The sequence below is a fragment of the Sciurus carolinensis genome, chromosome 6, assembly GCF_902686445.1.
Source record: "Sciurus carolinensis chromosome 6, mSciCar1.2, whole genome shotgun sequence".
NCBI classification, from domain to species: Eukaryota; Metazoa; Chordata; class Mammalia; order Rodentia; family Sciuridae; genus Sciurus; species Sciurus carolinensis.
The window spans coordinates 158,273,247-158,291,750 of NC_062218.1; the positions used below are offsets into that span (position 1 = coordinate 158,273,247).

An 18,504-nucleotide genomic window follows, 5' to 3' on the forward strand; every position below is an offset into this window, starting at 1 on the left:
ATGGCATCTGGGAGACTGGGAAGTTGTTTGTGTGATGTGAAATGCAGTGCCTGGTTCAGGAACTGATGGTCTTGGCGTCTGGTGTTTTGCAGTCAGTATTTTTGTTGCCTCTGACAGTGTGATCAGCTCTGCCTTTTAATTTCTAGATCAGTGTGATTTGTCAGAAGAGCACTGAATGAAAACAGTCCAGAAACCAACTTCTTAGTAAAACAAATCATTTATCCTGGTAGATTTTTAAAAAATATTTTTATTAGTTGTTGATTAGCCTTTTTATTATTATTATTATTTATTTGTATGCAGTGCTGAAACTAGAACCCAGTGCCTCACACCTCCTAGACATTGCACTCTACCACTGAACCACAATCTCAGTCCCTATCGTGGTAGATTCTGAAAAGTTCTTTTAGTTCTCTACTTTATGATTCTTTAGTCACGATTTTCATACTTTTACTCACTGAGTACATTTTTGCTGTTTTTTGGTTTTGAGATGAATAGGTCTGGTTAAACTAACTTTTCTTCATTTTTTTAGGTTGATTATTCTAGACCTTCAGCAAAACACAGGAAAATAGCTACCTCGTTTCGTGACACTTCTCTCAAAGACATATTAGTACTAGCATGTTCTCTTCTAAAAGAGGTAAGTTATTTAGTAATTCAATTTCCTAGTGAGAGTACTTAGGAAATTTTAACAGTTTCAAAAGAATTTCAAGTGGATTCCCTCTTCCCCTAGTTCTGCCTTTAAAAGAAGGAAGTAAATTTGTACAAATCTCTAAGAGGTTCCAAAAAATTGGCTTTTACTCCCTGGGTATATGAAATAAAATCTAAAGGGAATTTAGTAACTTGTCTTTAGGTAGTAGTTTGTCTTTCTCCTGTATATTCTTAACTGAAGAAACTAAATTGAGTCTTAATTTCTCTCTCTACCTGCCCATGTTTTGATGGGATGTAGATGAAAAATGAAATGACAGTGCAGTTTTCCTGATTCATTAAGTACCAAAATTTATTCCTAGGTTAGCTAAGATAACTGACTCTAACAATTTCCTAGGGAAATAGGAATTCCCCATTTGTTACTTAGTGCCCTACTGAACATTAGTGATAGCATGATTCATAACTGCCTTAAGTTCTCTTTATTAACACGGTGAATCTGTCGTGCCACTCAACCTGTTAGTTAGGGTAGTACAGCACTTCCTAAAGTATGTTCCACTTAGAACTAGTTCTCTTTATGTCAGTTCTGTGGTACCAGTTAAGTACTCCTTACCCTAAAAACTTAGAATCAGAAATGTTTCAGATTTGGAATTTTTGCATAGACTTTATTGATTAAGCAACACCAATCCAAAAATCCAAAATCTGAAATTCACAAAAATGCAAATATTTTTGAGTGTCATGTAGGTGCTTCAAAAGTTTCATATTACAGGACCTTTTGGATTTCAGATTTTTGGATTAGGGAATGTTCATCCTAACAATAACATGATAACTGCCCTACTAGATCAGACTAAAAGACCTTTTCTTTAATAAGAAGAAATATATGCAAAAGTAGGTAGATGCAAAATGTAGCTTATATAAAAGTAGACATAATTGCTGCTCAGGAACACATGGATCAGTTAAATAGTAACAACTTGTGCCTAATCTTGTTTCATCTCTATCTACCTGCTCACTTTACTTTTTTTTTTTGTATTATTCTTGGAGAATTTCAAACTTCGCTTCATTTCTTCTGCAGATATTTCATGAGGTGTCTCTAGAAGGTGTAGTCTATATTGGTGTGTCAGAGTGGATGTTGTTTTGGGGTCAGAATGGCTCTCCAGAAGCTTGTGTCCTCCCACGCTCAGAGTTCTGACAGCCCTTGTTAAATTGGTGTGTCTCTGTTATAATTGAAGTTAGTCCAGTGTTTCTTGAATAACATTTAATCTTTGGCTTGTTCAAAGCCACCTTTAAGTTAATAATTCTGTATACATTTATACAGTTGCACTATGGAGAGTATTTATCTTAGTACTGCCTTATAATTTTAGAGGACAACCTGCAGTTATAGCTTCAGGTATAAATGTCTTCATTCTTATTTCACAAAATTAAATTTGAACATAGTCTATCATTGTAGAAATTTGTGGATAGTGATTTTACTTTTTTCCCCTAATATTTGGAATAACTCTATTAACTCTTTTTTAAAAATAATTTTCATTTGGCATTGAAGAATTAAATTCATGAAGTTAAAATTTATTGATGTGTTTCATATTATGGTGGGTTTTTTTTGTTGTTGTTTGTTTGTTTGTTTGTTTGTTTTTTGATACAGGAGATTGAACCCAGGGGCTTTCAACCACTGAACCATAGCCCCAGCCCTTTTTTGCATTTATTTAGATACAGGGTCTCACTGAATTACTGAGGGCCTTGTTAAGTTACCGAGGCTGGCTTTGAATTTGGTGACCCTCCTGCCTCAGCCTCCTGAGCCACTGGGATTACAGGCATGCACCACCGTGCTTGGCTCATAGTATTTTATTTTGAAAATTTTTTTCAGGTATTGGCCAAACCTTTAAATCTTCAAGATCAATTTCAGCAGAATCTGGTGATGCAGGTCTTGAAACTGGTCCTTAACTGCCTAAACTTTGACTTCATTGGCAGTTCAGCAGATGAGTCTGCAGATGATCTTTGTACAGTCCAGATTCCAACAACATGGAGAACAAGTAAGATTAAGAGCATGAGGGGTGGTCAGTGTAATGGTGCAGAAGGAGGCAATATATTTGCCCTGGCTAGTGTCATCTTTGTTTCGTGCTTGGTGATCGGAAAAGAGTTTTGCTACTTAAAGGAATTTGCTATCCAGAATAGTTACTGATGATACCCAGTATCAAAAGGTTGTATGATAGTAATTGCCATATTTTGAATTTGGAAAAAAAGAAAAGAAAGCTCTAGGGCTAGATGGAAAGCAGGTTTGGGAGGAAAAAGAAAAAATCAAGAGCTCTGTTTGGAAACTTTCACATAAATAGAATGGAAAAGGATCTAATAATAGGTAGGAGATGTCAACATATTTTCCAGAGTAATAAAGACAATAAATTAGAGTAAGTGACTTGGTAGAGCAGAGTTGCAACTTACTTTCTTACAGAAGGTATACCAAGAATAACAAGATAATTTTTCCCCCAAATCCCAGAAAAAAGATGGTACTTAGGGTACCCCTAAAGTCAGGCAGGGAATGAGGCTTGAAGGACTTGCTTAAAAGGCTCTATTCTGAATAGTCTCTTCTCTACCACCTGTGCAGTTAGGTGACTGCCTTTCCCTCTCTCTTCCTTATCTCCACTGCCCCCTTGCTTCATAAGACCAAGCTTTTTTTCCTGAAGAAATTAAACTAGAGAATATATCAGAATATATGAGAATCAGGAATACCTAATATAGGTGAGGAACACTGTGTTAGTCAGTTTTTTGTCACTGTGACAAAAATACCTGATATAAACAATTTGGAGGGGTTTCAGTTCATGGTCACCTGGCCCCAAGGCAGAAACATCAATGGCAGAAGGGCGTGGTGGAGAAAAGCTGCTCACCTTTTAGTAGCTGAGAAGGTGGGAGGGGAAGACAGACAGACAGACACACACACACAGAAAAGAAGGAAGGGGACTGGGACTAGATAAATCCTTGTAGGGCACACCCCCAGTGACTTACTTTCTGTAACTTGGTCCCAACTTCCAGTAATCCATTCAAATTATTAGTCCATCAGTTGTATTAATGAGGTTAGAGTCTTCCGGATCCAATCATTTCTTGAAAGTCTCACCTCTAGACATCTCTGCCTTGGGGACCAAGCCTTCGAGTACATGAGCCTTTTGGGGAATGTTGCAGATCCAAGCCATAACAAGCACCATGGATTTTGTGAGAACTTGTAGTATGAAATCAGAGATCAAACAACAAAAAGGGATTTAATGTTCTCAATCTTGACTTGGCGATGGATTCATGAACCAACATACATAATAAAAAAGCACACAGACTGAATATATCCTGTGCACACACATTTGTACATGTAAAACTGGGAAATCTAGTAGATTGATTAATTAAATCAAGCTGAGTTCTCTGGTGGTGGTGTTATGAGAAACTGAGTAAAATTTGAGGTCAGTCTGTACTGATTTTTGCCATTGAATATGAATCTATGATTATCTCAAAGTTTAATTAAAAAAAAAAAGGGTGGGAGAATTATTTAGAAACAGACAAGGTGAAGAGTAAAAGTTAGCTTCTAAATAGTAGAGAGACGACAGAAGAATGCATCCCTGGAACAAGAGCAGGATATTATTTAAAAATAAAAATTCAGAGAATGTCCCCAATTTTAAAAGATAGTTGCCAAAAAAAAAAAAAAAAAAGAAAGAAATAGAAAAGAAAATAAAAGCATTTAGTAGAAGAATGGGAATAGAAAGTTAATGAAATTTAGATGGTAGAACAGAAAGCAAGATGTTTGAAAGGAGAAAATATACATAAGAAAAGTAGAGGATAAAACGAGGTCTGGTATTTATTTGATGGTTTGGAGGACCAAAAGACAGGACAGAGAAGACAGAGGAAATTTCCAAAAACATTCTCGGCACTGAGGAACATAAAGTTTTTGGACTGAACTGTCTCGCCACGTACCCAGCATCAAGAATGAAAAGGTGTATGTGCTAAGCTTCATAATCAAGACGTTTTAGAATAGAGAGGATAAGGGAAAAAAAGAGTCCTAAAATGTACAAGAAGGAAAAAAGGCAGTCACCTCCAAAGGATTGGAATCTAGAAAGGTAGTCGATTTCTCCATGGCAACATCATAGACTGGAAGGCTCAGACTTCTACAGGAATATTATTTTCAAACTAGATGGGAATTACCAAGTATAACCAAGAATAAAGACCTCTTTAGACATGTAAGTCCTCCCAAAATTTCTCCCTTCTGTACTTGCTCTCAGGAAGCTATTTGATGCACAAGCCAAGAAGGTAGAAGAAGGGGAGGCAGGAACAGGGACTCCAACCCAGGATCGAATGAAAGACATAGGGAGGAGACAGTGTGTGACAGTTAGGGAACAGAGGAGGTGGGGCTGAGAGAATGGAAATGAGGTGTTGGGTGCTCTTGACCATGTGGAAACATCATGAAAAACATCTTGCAAATCAGAGCATTTAGAGTTTGTGACAGATTTACAGCTAAGCACAGGAAAAATGCTGTGATTAATTACAGAGTGAATTTTGAATGGGATACAGTATACTTCTAGGATTAGCTGTTACTGTTCTTTATTTTCTTGCATAGTCATAATAAATGTAAACACCTCAGAATTGGTTTAGTCCCAAATCGCATGGCTAATGGGAGGAGAGGGTGGAGGTGGAGAATGGTGAGGTGTGGCTGCAGGGTGGGGTCAGACAGCTGTGGCCTTCTGTGTTCAAGGTGAGACTTAAGCTGCCATCTGAAGTGAGACAGCCAGAAGAAGTAATAGTGCAGAACATGATTTGGAAATATAGGTAAATTTGTTGAAAGGTGGTTGGAACTGACTAGCATATAGTTGTTTTTATATTGTAGGCTTTTTTGTACTGCTTACTTTTTAATAATTTTTGATATTTTAAACAATGTTTGTATTACTTTAATATAAATGAAAGTAGTTAAGAAGATTGCCCTATTGAGAACTATAGATGTTCTATCAGCTAGTTTTTAATCTCTGTTATTTCATTTTTCCGAGGAAAGTAGCTAGGAATTTAAAATAGCTCAGCTGTGACAAGTGACTACGTGTAGAGGTCTCAGTGTCCTTGGTTTGTGTGCTAATGTTTTATTTGTTAAGATCACTGAATTGAAAGTAATGGTATCAGAAAATAATTTTTTTTCCAGTTTTCCTGGAACCAGAAACATTGGATCTTTTCTTCAATTTGTATCATTCACTTCCACCACTACTGTCTCAGTTAGTAAGTAAAAGTCATTCATTACTTGATTGAAAAGTACCTGTGATCTTTACCTAATGAAAGTAAGGGATGGAGTTTATTTATCCAAAAAACTCTGCTAATACTTTTTGGCTGAGTTGACTTGAAACAGTTGTTCTTGTGGTCATCCCAGATGTATGTTGCTCCAGCTCTTCGTTGGGTTTTGTTTATTTTGTCAGTAGTCCATTCCATTTTATGGTTGAGCCAGAACCAGGAACTGATGTTTTTGTTCCTGCCGGAACCAGAACAACACGCCAACTTGTAAATACACCTTCCTTACTGGTCAGCTCCCATAGGGCCGAAGTGCAGCTGTCAGCACCCTTACCAGGACCTTGCCTCCTCTCTAACACCCCTTTGCCCTCCAGGGCCTGGGCTTGACACAGAGCCTCTGAATGAAAGATATCACTGAATGAAAGACAAAGGGGATCTACTTTCTTGATTTTTGTTCAGGACTCCTGTTGTTTATTGAATTTTTTAAATGAAATTCTGTTTATATGTTCAAAAAATCTTGAAACTGTTGTATAGAACTTTGAGACTATAGGTTCCATCCTTGCATTGTCTATAATAGATCTGGTAATGTTAAAAAATAATTATAAGTTTAATATCCAAGCTTCTAGAAATAATGTTGAAGAATTCTAATATTGCCATTCCTGAAAAGATGTTCCTAATTTAAAGCATATACCAGTAGTATGCTTGTTTAGATGTGTTATCATTTAAAAGGGAGGAGTGGATTCACAAAATCACCGTTTAAAAAGCACGTCTGTCCTTGAACCTGGAGGTCAAGGTAGTGACTTTTAAACTGGGTTTCACTGGGCTCTGTTGTTTCCAGACAGTGCCACACTTCTCTTTCAACCAAAGCAGTTTTGCTTGTAGTTGTCTAAAAACCATGATTTCATGTAATTATGTTTTACAACAAAAAGGTACTGGCAATTAAAAAGTAGATAACATCTATTTCCTGAGATGTTTATTGGCATGCTCTGATGTGGTGCTTGTCTGATCTGGCCATCACAGCGGTCCTGCAGGTTTCCTAAGGCTGTCACCACTAGGTGGACCAGGAAAACAACACACATGCAGAATGGCTAAGCAAAATCCCCCCAGGGCAACACTGTGCACATTGTTACCGAGATCAAAACCCAGTTCTTGCTGAACATGGTGGTGCTTGTCTGTAATCCCAGTGATTTGAGAGATGAGATGGGAGGATTGCAAGTTCAAGGCCATCTTTAGCAATTTAGCAAGATTCTCAGCAATTTAGACCTTGTCTCAAATGAAAAAAACAAAAACAAAAAAATAAGAACTGGGGTTGTGACTTAGAGGCCGAGTGCCCCTAGGTTAAATCTCTAGTACAAAACAACAATAAAAACACAATGGTTGTATTTGCCCCCAAGCCCTGAGTGTTTTGCTTTTAATACATCAGGGTTTCCTGAGTCTGTACATCCCAGTTCTGAAGGAGGAGGTTTTTAGTTTATTTGGCTTTCGTATTTTTTTTAAAAAACTTGGGTTTTGTTTTTTTAACAATAGGGGCTGTGGCAAATAAGCATGCCTTTTAAAAAGACAATCTTCAAATTTTTATACCTATTCTCACCCTTGCCAAGAAAACCAGACATTTGTATGGAATTTCCAAATTATTTAAGTATTGACAACTGATTTTAGTTAAGCTCTAGATTAAGAGTCCCAGCCCGTTTTAATGTACCTGTGTCAGTTTCATTGCAATATTCACAGAATCAAAAAGTGTTAAAAAAAAAAAAAAAAAAAAAAAAAAGGGACAAGCAAATATGTGGACCAAGGGAAGCAGGCCACTTTGGCCCAAAAGTTGCCAATTTGGAGCCTTACTTATAATAAAAAAGACTTCAACAGACATCATTAGAAAGAACTAACTCTTCCAGCATTCTCCAAACTGTTTAAGATACTAATGGATGGTGTAAGATTCCATGACTAAATAAATTTGGGTTGTTCTGGATTAAGTGAAGTTACGGGATTTTTTTCCCCCCCTTTGCAGGAATACAATGAATAACCTCACAGTATTTCTTAACGTGCTGTACCATGAGATATTTTCTCTTTGTAGAATATATTTTCTCTTTGTAGAACATCTGGTTCATTGGCTTACAGTGGGTGGGCATCATAAGCAATTGAGAGTTTTCTTAAGTTAGGCATGTCTAGGCCCTACCATGGCACATTTGGTATAGAAAAACATGTTACGTGAGGATGCACACAAATAGGAATTTTAGTGGTGGGATAGAAAGGTTGTGGGTGGTAGTATGATGATGCTCAGCTTTTATTTTATATTGAATAATCCTCTTTTATCATTAAAATTAAATACATTTTAAATTAAGTACTAGTATTATTTATATGTGGTCATGGCTACTTTTAAAATTGCAATGAATTTTTTGTTTCTGTTTTTAGGCACTTGCGTGTTTAGTTCAGTTTGCTTCTACAAGAAGGTCCTTATTTAGCAGCCCAGAACGTGCCAAGTACCTTGGTAATTTAATTAAGGGAGTGAAAAGGATACTTGAAAACCCTCAGGTATTTATGAAGTAATTTAATTAATACTTAGCATATAGAAGTTTTTCTGCTCAAAGGCAGATAATAAACTCATCATGAATTTATTATGATTCTGGAAGAAAATATTTAGTATCATATTTATCTTACTTAGGTCTCATTTGTAGTAGAAATGGGCAGTTTTTAAGAATGGATGTTTTCATGAAATACTTCTGTGTTTCTCTCCATTTTTTTTCTTTTAGTTGAATATGAAAAGAGATCATATATCTTATTATGCTTCTTTTACCATTGTGCTACATTTCCTTGCCCATATTAAACTACTGAAGTGATTAAGTCAGGGATATATCCACCTTTTGAACTAGAGGACTTAATATAAATCTAAGTGTTAATATTGGGATAAGTGGCTTTAAATTATGAAATAATGTCTTTTTGCCCTCTTGTGGACAAATGTGAGTTCATCGATTTTAAAACTACTCCACATTAATTTCAGAGATCCAGTGGCAATATCCATTTCAGAGAATTGCAAAGCCATAACTAATGAGTGATTTCAGATATCTAGATAAATAATTTGTTTCACTATTTATTTTGTTTCTGGTTTAAAATATCTGTAATTAAACTACAGATTTTTAAAAGATTAAGTGATAATTTCAATAGGTTTACCTAAACCTCTTGATTATTAATCACTTTTGGGGGGGGGCACAGATAATACCTTTCTACAGAAGTAAAATGTGATTGTTCTCCAAAAAGTGATGTTTTGCAGGTTATTCTCAGGAATATTTATGAATTATGCATTTATTTTATCTTTTCATTGTTAGTGTAACTGTGAATTTTATTTGTTTAGCTGGTGAATGGCATTTTTATCAACATACTTGAAAGTTTTTAGTTGTTTAATTCTCTGTCATCAACCAAAATTGTGGAAATTTTATCAATGTTAGATGATTCGATTAGGTGATTTTCCAGCATTCTCATGTCAATGTTTCAGTATAAAAACTAGTCCAAGTATTATATGGTATTAGAATTACAAGCGTGTATTCAGAAAAACTGATTATAAAATGTCTTTTTGGAATTTGTCCTTAATAATTAGATACTTTTTAATTCTTTATTTCTTTTGTTTGTTTTTTGTTTTTTGTACTGGGGATTGAATCCAGGGGGTGCTTAGCCACTACGCCACTTCCCCAACCTTTTTAAAAAAAAAAACATTTTTTATTTAGAGAAAGGGTCTCACTGAGTTTTTTAAGGCCTCACTAAGATGCTGAGGGTGGCTTTGAACTTGAGATACCCCTCCTCAGTCTCTTTAGATGCTAGGATTACAGGTGTCACTGTGCCCAGCAGAACTCCCCCCCACAACTCCCCGCAGTGCGGGGGATTGAACCCAGGGCCTCACACATGCTGTGGAAGGCTCTGGACCACTGAGCTACATCCCCAGCCTTTTTATATTCTTTCTTGGAGCTCCTATGAATGAAATTTCTTAGACTCATTGAGTATAAACACACACTTTATAGAATTCTCTTTCAGGCCAGCTACAAATTCTGCAGAATGGTAACTGTGGAGGTGTTGACAAATGTGTCTTGTTTTCATGCAGCTCATAGGCAACTGGGAAGAGGTCTAGGTCTTTTCCTTTTAACCTGTCCTCTCTCAGAAGTTACCTTTGTGTCTTTTCTTGTTGTTAAACTTGGTTCCCTACATGGCAGTAATTTGTTTGAATGACTAACACTTAAAGACAGGGAGTTAACTCAAGGGCACAATGCCTGTACTCGGAAAGTGTTCCATGAAAAGAAATTGGTTATTTGTGTGTACACACACCATTTAACTTAAGTCTGGTCTTATTGCTCCTTTCTAGGGTACCAAGAACCCGTTCTTATTTTTCACCTTAAATATTTTAAAGACCTTTGCTGACTTCTATTTAGGTTATAACACACACTCTTGCTTTTGTGTAATAGAGGTTCCCAAACCTTTGTTGTGCAAGTCTTTGTTGTGCAATTAAGTCTTCTTCCAAAAATTCTACTTTGGATTCCTTATTATGAATACTTGACAACAACATTAAATTTAACATTAAATCACTTGTTTTCTTACGTTGTTCTCTACCCAGTTGATGTAAAATACCATAGGTACCTCTGAAAACTAATTAGAAGACTTAGTAAAATTCTTTGGAATTTTAGTAGCTTTATTATCAATAGGTTGGTGTGTTTTAAAAGACTTACTTTTTGTCTCATAATTTAGGGTTTGTCTGATCCAGGTAATTATCATGAATTTTGTCGATTTTTGGCTCGTTTAAAGACAAATTATCAACTGGGAGAGTTAGTTATGGTCAAGGAGTATCCTGAAGTTATCAGATTGATTGCTAATTTTACTATTACTAGCCTACAGGTACGTAAAAAAAATAATTGATGTTAAGCTGTACTTAGTTTTAGAACAATTTCTTGATAAAGGTTAGTGGGGGTGTTTTTTGTTTGTTTTTTAATACCTGTTACTTTGAGTACTTTGCTGAAAATGTTCTTTGCAAAGTTTTAGGGGAAAAAATTGCAACATTTTTAATAAGAAAAATTGAAAAATCACTTAAAGTGTCTAATAATTGAAGAATAACTTGAAACTGTAATAATGTCTATGTGAGTGAATAAAAGAATTTTTTACAGACTGTATCGTGGTTGAATTCTTTTCATAAATTTGGGATAGGAATTACCAAACCATAATTTCTACATGATGAAAAATATGTTCATGGAATGATTCAAAGAAAATACTTTAATATTTTAACATACTATAACATTTTAATAGTGATCATCTCTGAACAGTATAATATTATGAGGTGTTGATTTCTTTAACATTTTTGCATTTATGAAATTTGCTGTATTAAGTGTTCATTAGTGATATAATCAGAATAAAAGTTAATTTAAAAAATATCTTGAGGAATTTTGCTTTGTATTTGTTATTCTAGAAAGTTATTAAGTTATTTTAAATTATGTTTGCTTTGTTTCTTTGTAGCATTGGGAGTTTGCTCCAAACAGTGTTCATTATTTATTAACTCTGTGGCAGAGGATGGTAGCATCAGTTCCTTTTGTGAAATCAACTGAACCTCACTTACTAGACACTTATGCACCTGAAATCACAAAGGCCTTTATCACTTCTCGGTTGGAATCTGTCGCCATAGTTGTGAGGTATTAAAAACTAAATGTTTCTGTTGTATTTTCATCTTTTGCATCTTGGAGTCTTTTAAGATTAAGTTTAAAGTTTACCCTCTTTAGTGTAAAATCCTATGAATTTTGATGAGACTGTGCATTTTTATAAATACCATCATAATTGAGATACTGAATAGTTCCATTGACTCTTAAAAGGTTTTTTTTGGACACTTTGTAGTTCTCTCTAGCAGTAACTGATCTGTTTTGTTTGCCTGTTTGCATTTCTTCAGTGTGAGATTCCTTGGTGGCATCATTAAGTGTATATTTTACTTTATTAAAGCTGCTAAATTGCTTTCCAAAGTTGCTTTAACATTCTGAAAGTTTTTAAAAATATATTTTCTTAGTTGTAGATGGACACAATACATTTATTTATTTTTATGTGGTGCCGAAGATCAAACCCAATGCCTCACATGTGCTAGGCAAGTGCTCTACCCCTGAATCACAACCCCAGCCCCCAAATTTTGAATTCTTAACCTGCAATGTATGAAAGATCCGGTTGCTCTGCATTCTTACCAGACTTGATGATATTGTCAGTTTTTAAAATTTTTAGTCATTCTAGAAGATGTGTAGTAGTGACTCATTGTGGATCTAGTTTGCATTCCCTTAATGAGTAATAATGTTGAGCATCTTTTCATGTGCGTGTTTACCTCTGTATATATTCTTTGGCAAAGTGTCTGTCAAATCTCAAATCTGTTGCTCTTTTTTTTAAGTGGGTAATTTATTTCTAACTGAAATTTGAGAGGTCCTTATTATAATCTGTTCAGAAGTCTTTTTATCATATATGTGTTTTGTAAAATATTTTTTCTCAGTCCATCATTTGCATTTTTATTTTAAGTCTTTAAGAGAGCAGAAGTTTTACACTTTATGAAGTTCAGTTTATCCTTTCTTTTCTTATCTGTATCATGTGTTTAGTGTTGCAACTAAGAAATCTTTATCTTACTCAAGATCACAAAGGTTTTCTTTTTTATTCTAGAAGTTATAGTTTTAGAATTTACATTTAAGTCTATGTTCCATTGAAAGTTAATTTTTGTATATTACAGGAGGTAAGGTTTAAGTTCTTCTTCCCCTTCCCTCTCTCCCTTCCCCTTCCCCACTCCCTTTGCCTCCTCATTCTTCTTATTCTGTATTTGCATCCGGATCACCATTTGCGGAAAACACTGTCCTTTCTCCATTGAATTTCTTTACACTATTGTCAAAGATTCATTCATCACATTTATGTGGTTCTGTTTCTGGACTCCATTCTTATTAATCTCGTGTCTTTTCTTCCAACAGTGCCCTGTCTTGTTTATGATAAATTTATAACAAACTTTGAAACCAGATAGTTTGAGTTTTCCAACTTAGTTTTCCCTTTGCAAAGTTGTTTTGGCTATTCTACCTTTGCTTTTCCATATACATTTTAGAATAAGTTTGTCAGTTTCTGCAAAGAGATTTTGCTGGGATATTGACAAATTCCCTGAGTATACAGATTAATTTGGGAAAAGAATTGAGATCACAGCAATATCGAGTCTTTCAGCCAATGAGCGTGTCTTTTATTTAGCTTTTTTTCTGATCTCTGTCACCAGTGTTATATAGGTTCAGCCTTCATATCTTACATAGGTTTATTTAGATGTAATAGTATTTTGTTTTCCTATAACTTTGTATGATACTGTTTTTTTTTTTAAATTAAATTTCCAATTGTTGATTGTCAGCATATTGTAACACAGTTGATTGTGCATTGACCTTTTATGCTCTGACCTTAGTAGACTCACCTATCCTGGTAGCATTTTGTGGTTTCTTTGACATTTTCTGTGTACATAATCAAGTCATCTTGATATGTAGACAAGTTTATTTCTTGCTTTCAAATCCATTTGTCTTATTTCTTTATCCATCATAGAGTCTTTATTTAACGTAAAGTTTGTGGTGAATAAAAATACATTCTTGGCCGAGCGTGGTGGTGCAGGCCTGAAATCCCAGTGGCTTTGGAGGCTGAGGCAGGAGGATGGTGAGTTCAAAGCCAGCCTCAGCAAAAGCGAGGTGCTAAGCAACTCAGTGACACCCTATCTCTAAGAAAATACAAAATAGGACTGGGGATGTGGCTCAGTGGTAGAGTGCCCCTGAGTTCAATCTCTGGTACCCAAAAGTAAAGTAAAATAAAATAAAATAAAAATACATTCTGATGTAATCTGCATGCTTGTATTTTCGCAGAGATCATTTAGATGACCCACTGGATGATACTGCTACTGTGTTTCAGCAGCTGGAGCAGTTGTGCACTGTCAGCAGATGTGAATATGAAAAGACGTGCACTCTTCTTGTACAGTTATTTGACCAGAACGCACAGAATTACCAAAAACTTTTGCATTCAGCTTCTGGGATACCTGTGGACATGGCAATTCAAGAAGGTCAGTAAATTTCATGACTACTATGTAAGTAATATATTGAATATTAAGTGGTATCATTAATTATTTCATTTTATAATCTTACTGCAGATTATTTTTGTGTATTTCTCCCAATTTCTGGTTCCCTAGTAAATCATTAATTTTACTAACCTACTAGATATTTTGATGTGGTGGCTTAATAGTTGATTTTTAATTCTTTATAAGATTCATAAGAATACTTCTCTATGGAATCAATATCAAGGGAAGTTAATAATCATCCCTGAGCAGATAGTATATGATGTAACTTTTAACTAATTATGTTTCCATGTATCCTAGCGTTGGTTGCTGGTATCAGCCAGTAAAAACTTGTGTAAGCTCTCATTATGGTTTTACCTTTACATATTAGCCTTCATCATGGCTTTAAAATTTTTTTTGTATTTCTCATTTTTCTCATTGTTTTGTTTCAAATCCCCTATTTAAGGAGGAGGCTTTTATTTCTGTATATCTCTTTAGAGTCTTTCAGGAATATGGCAGGGAATAAAAGTAAAATATATTCTCACATTCTTTAATGAACTGTTTTAAGAATGGAACTGGATGCATGCAATTCTAATAGAAGGCAATTTAATTATAATTTCAAATTTTTTTCCTATATTTGTTCCTTTTATCTTGTGTTGGAAAGTGAGTTTAGTAAGGGATCATAGTCAGATTTACTTCCAGTGATTGCCTGTCTCAACTTTTAAAGAAATTCTTTAAATTATCCCTCACATTTGCATAATATTTTCTTAAGATACCTTTAATTTATTTTCTATCACATTTTAAAGTTGCGTAGTATGGCTAACGGGGTATATGAGTACTAAATATTCTTTCTTATTGGAATATCATTATTGAAATTAAATGGTCTAGAACTAATACTTAGCAGCATGACCTCTTCATTACTATTTTCTTTGGTAAAGCTTTGAAAATTATTAAATACCAAATACATAGAAGAAGACATTTATCTGTGTATATAGACATAGATAATAGCATTATTAAACATGATTATCAATTTTAAAGGGTAAGTCAAAGTCAGTATCTTTGCAGCACCCTCTATTCATCTTTCCAGCATCCTTCCTATTAGCAGAAAATACAGTATTGCATTTTGTGTCTATCAGTTGATGCCTTTTCTTCATAGTTGTGCTGACATCTTTATATTCTGAAAAGAATACATGGTTTTGCATATTTCTGAACTTGATACAAATGCGCTTATACTGTACTTCTTAGTCTATAACTTTATTATTAGTAATAATGCATTTGAGAACTTATAATTGTGTAGTTCTTTCATTTTTATTGTCTTGCACTAATTATTATGATTCTCTTGTCAATGGGTGTTTGTTGCTTTCTCTCTTTTCTCCTAATCCAATCAGTGTACTAACACTGAAAGACTGTTGGGTTTATGTATTACATATTCAGCTTTAGTAGGCAGGATCAAGCTCATTTACAAAGTGCTTTTCCTACTTTACACCCACCATCAGTATTCAGGAGTTAGCATTGATCTGTATCAGGAATTGGCAAACTCGTTCTTAAGGTGTCCAATAGTAAATGTTTCAGGATTCTGTTGCAGCTATTCACCTCTGGTTTTGCAGCTGGGAAGTAGGTACAGAGTATATTTGACTGTGGTCCCAGAAAACTTACTTTAAAACTGGAGGCTGTTACAGACTAGTTGATCAACCCTCACCTAGACTTTCACCAGCAGCTCAAATTATTGGACTTGAGTTTTTGCCAGTCTGATTGAGAGAATATATCTGATAAATGTTTTACTTTGCTTTCTCCTGATTGAGTTTTTCATTATTTTATGTTTACTTACTGTTTTGTCATCCTCAGTGAAATAGATATGAATCTCTTTTGCTCATTTCCTCTTCACTTTTGGGTTATTTATCTATTACTGACTTTAAGAGCCTGATAGATGGACCTAGATTGATTTGTGTGTGTGCAGTGCAGGGTATAAAACTCAGGGTCTCCTCATGCTAGCAAGAGCTCTATCACAGAGCTACATTTCCAGCCCCTTTTTATGTTTTTGACACAAATCCTTTTGGTTTTAGAATTGTAAATACTGTCTTTAGGTTTGTGATATTTGCATATCATTTTAAGATGTGTACTCTAAAATAGTTTTACATCAAACTTGATTTTAATTAATTCATCTAATATTTTGGAAAAGGTAATCTGTTTGCATTGTTAAAAAATTAAAATGCATTCTGTTTCTTGCTCTTATTTTTTCCTGTCATTCTTCACCCTAGCAAATAATCATTCTTACTAGTTTTATCTTCCCAGTTTCTATATGCATATATAGAAATGAATGTATCAATTCTGATTTGTATAGAATGTGCTATACACACTCACTGTTCTTCTTTTTCCTTTTTTTTTCATTTAACAATGTGTTTTATACCTGTTTTCAAATTACTGTATAAAGAGCTCTTATTTTTTGTAGATATGTAGTATTTTATTTTTTAATGTGTCATTATTTTCTCTACTATTATAGTCATTTATTTACAGTCGTCTTTTATTAAAAGCCTTACTGTGTAGATTAACTTTGTATATGTCATTCTATGTGTGTGAAAGTTCATATAAATTTATTGAAGTGGAATTGCTCTTGGTGGAATGGTTAATGTATTTGTAATTTTACAAATTTTACCAAGTTGTTTTCTATGAGGGCTGTACCACTTATTTTCCAGCAATGTGTGAGACTGTTTCCATGTACCCTTCATAGGATGGTATTACCAGACTTTTGAAATTTTGGCAGTCCTTTGGGTGAAAAATGGTATAACTTAACATTTGCATTTCTCATATCAGTTTAGATGTTAAAATTTATGTAAGAGCCAATTGCTCTTTTATTTTTGTAAATGAAGTATTCATTTCTTTTGCTCATTTTTCTGTTGGATTGTCAATTTTTTCCTCTTCATTTTGTAAGAGCTCTTTAAACTATCTAATCAAAATTGCAAATATCTTTTTCCTTTTATTTATTCATTTTCAAGTGTGCAGTTTGAATTTAGCATTTATACACAGCTGTGTAACTACCACCTCATTCAAGATAGAAGAATTCCTTCACTCTCTGATTTTCTCATGTCCTTTGGTAGCCTCCTCCAACTCTGGGTATAGGCACCACTAGTATGATTTCAGTTACTATAGTTTGTCTCTCAGATTTCTTTGTAAGTGGAATCATCAATGAGTAGTCTTTTGTATTTGACCTTGTGTGGCATAATATTTTTGAGATTCAAATATGTTATATATATTGATAATTTTTTCTTTTTTATTGCTGCACAGTATCCATAGTATGACTCTGCTATAGTTTATTCACCAGTTATGGGCTTGAATTGTATTTCCAGTTTTTAGGTGTTATGAATAGTGATATGAACATTTGTGGATAAGTCTTTTTGTGTATTTAGATTTCCATATCTCTTAGGTAAATAAGATGGATGTTGTGTCATAGGGCAAATATTCACCTCTTTTACCAATTTTTAAATTGGCCAATTGACTCCTTTCCACATGCTTTTATCATGGAATTGTAAGAATACCTTACATTCTATAGATGATCCTTCTTCCTTCATGCACATGTTTTGCAATTATTTTCTTCTGAGCTGTGGTTTGCTTTCCTGACTAACTTTTAAAGATCACAGTTTTTAGTTTTTATGGTATACTTTTCCCTTATCTGGTATCACTGTTTATCTGGTGTTACTACACCCGCTGCCCTCTTATGCTCACTGCTTGTGTCCTGTATCTTACTCTATTCATTGACTTCCAGTCTGTTGGTGTCTTCATATCTAAAGTGTCTCTTATAGATTACGTATATAGTTCTTCCCTTTTAAAAAGTCCATTGCTAGCATGTCTTGTCTTTTAATTGGAGTGTTAGTCCCTTAACTGAATGGGGAGAAGACAAAGCTTTCAACTTAATTAGCATTTAAACTGTTTTCTTAGAATGAGCTTTTTCATATCGCTGGTGGTCTGTGTTAAGGCCACCAATCATGTCAGGTCTGACTTGGGAGTTTTTTCCTCCTGTCCACAAAGCTTTGAAGTCAAGTCAGACAGCTTTCTGCATTGCTTTCTCAAGTAGTTCCCCCCCCCCCCCAAGCTTACCTTTTCACTAAGGGTGTAGCTGTTTGCATCAACTTTAAGTTTAGGGTTCTTATTGGACTTCTCAGGTAGAACTTGTCCTGAACTTTCTCCTTTGGCTTCCAGTAGAAGTTCAAGTTTTTTGGTTGTTTCTGTGCCTTTGTCTCTAAAGTGCAGCACTCAAATCATTTTTGACCATTAAGGATTTATTTTATCCTCTTTCAATCTCAGTAGTGCAGCATCTGGTGTTTTATGCAAATTAGAAAAAAAGTTAGCACTTCTTGCAGGCAGGTGCAGCAGCACCCCAGGATCAACAGTGGGTGAGTGGAGGAGAGGCTGGCCTTCCGTCCCCACCTGCCTCCAGTTGAGTATCTTTTTGTTTTATGCGCTGACCCTTTAAGCTCGTTTTGTAGTGTTTTTGTTTTGTTTTCCCCGATGGCACAGCGAAGGCATTATATAGAACCTTTTTCGATTTATATTCTGTATAAACATTAATTTGGATCATGTTATATTGTAATTTG

At 34.7% G+C, this 18,504-nt stretch overlaps 1 protein-coding gene across 4 annotated transcripts in view; it reads left to right on the forward strand.

The window, feature by feature from the left end:
- Positions 1 to 18,504, forward strand: part of Ranbp17 (RAN binding protein 17) — a 278,012-nt gene that overhangs the window by 21,855 nt on the left and 237,653 nt on the right. For 2 of the 4 annotated variants that reach the window (XM_047555336.1, XM_047555339.1), the window contains 7 exons: positions 527 to 631; positions 2,498 to 2,663; positions 5,789 to 5,862; positions 8,278 to 8,397; positions 10,594 to 10,740; positions 11,353 to 11,525; positions 13,731 to 13,924. In XM_047555336.1, coding sequence (XP_047411292.1) covers positions 527 to 631; positions 2,498 to 2,663; positions 5,789 to 5,862; positions 8,278 to 8,397; positions 10,594 to 10,740; positions 11,353 to 11,525; positions 13,731 to 13,924 — 979 coding nt within the window. The remainder of the gene's footprint in view (positions 1 to 526; positions 632 to 2,497; positions 2,664 to 5,788; positions 5,863 to 8,277; positions 8,398 to 10,593; positions 10,741 to 11,352; positions 11,526 to 13,730; positions 13,925 to 18,504) is intronic. The other 2 variants (XM_047555337.1, XM_047555338.1) reach the window with 2 other exon arrangements.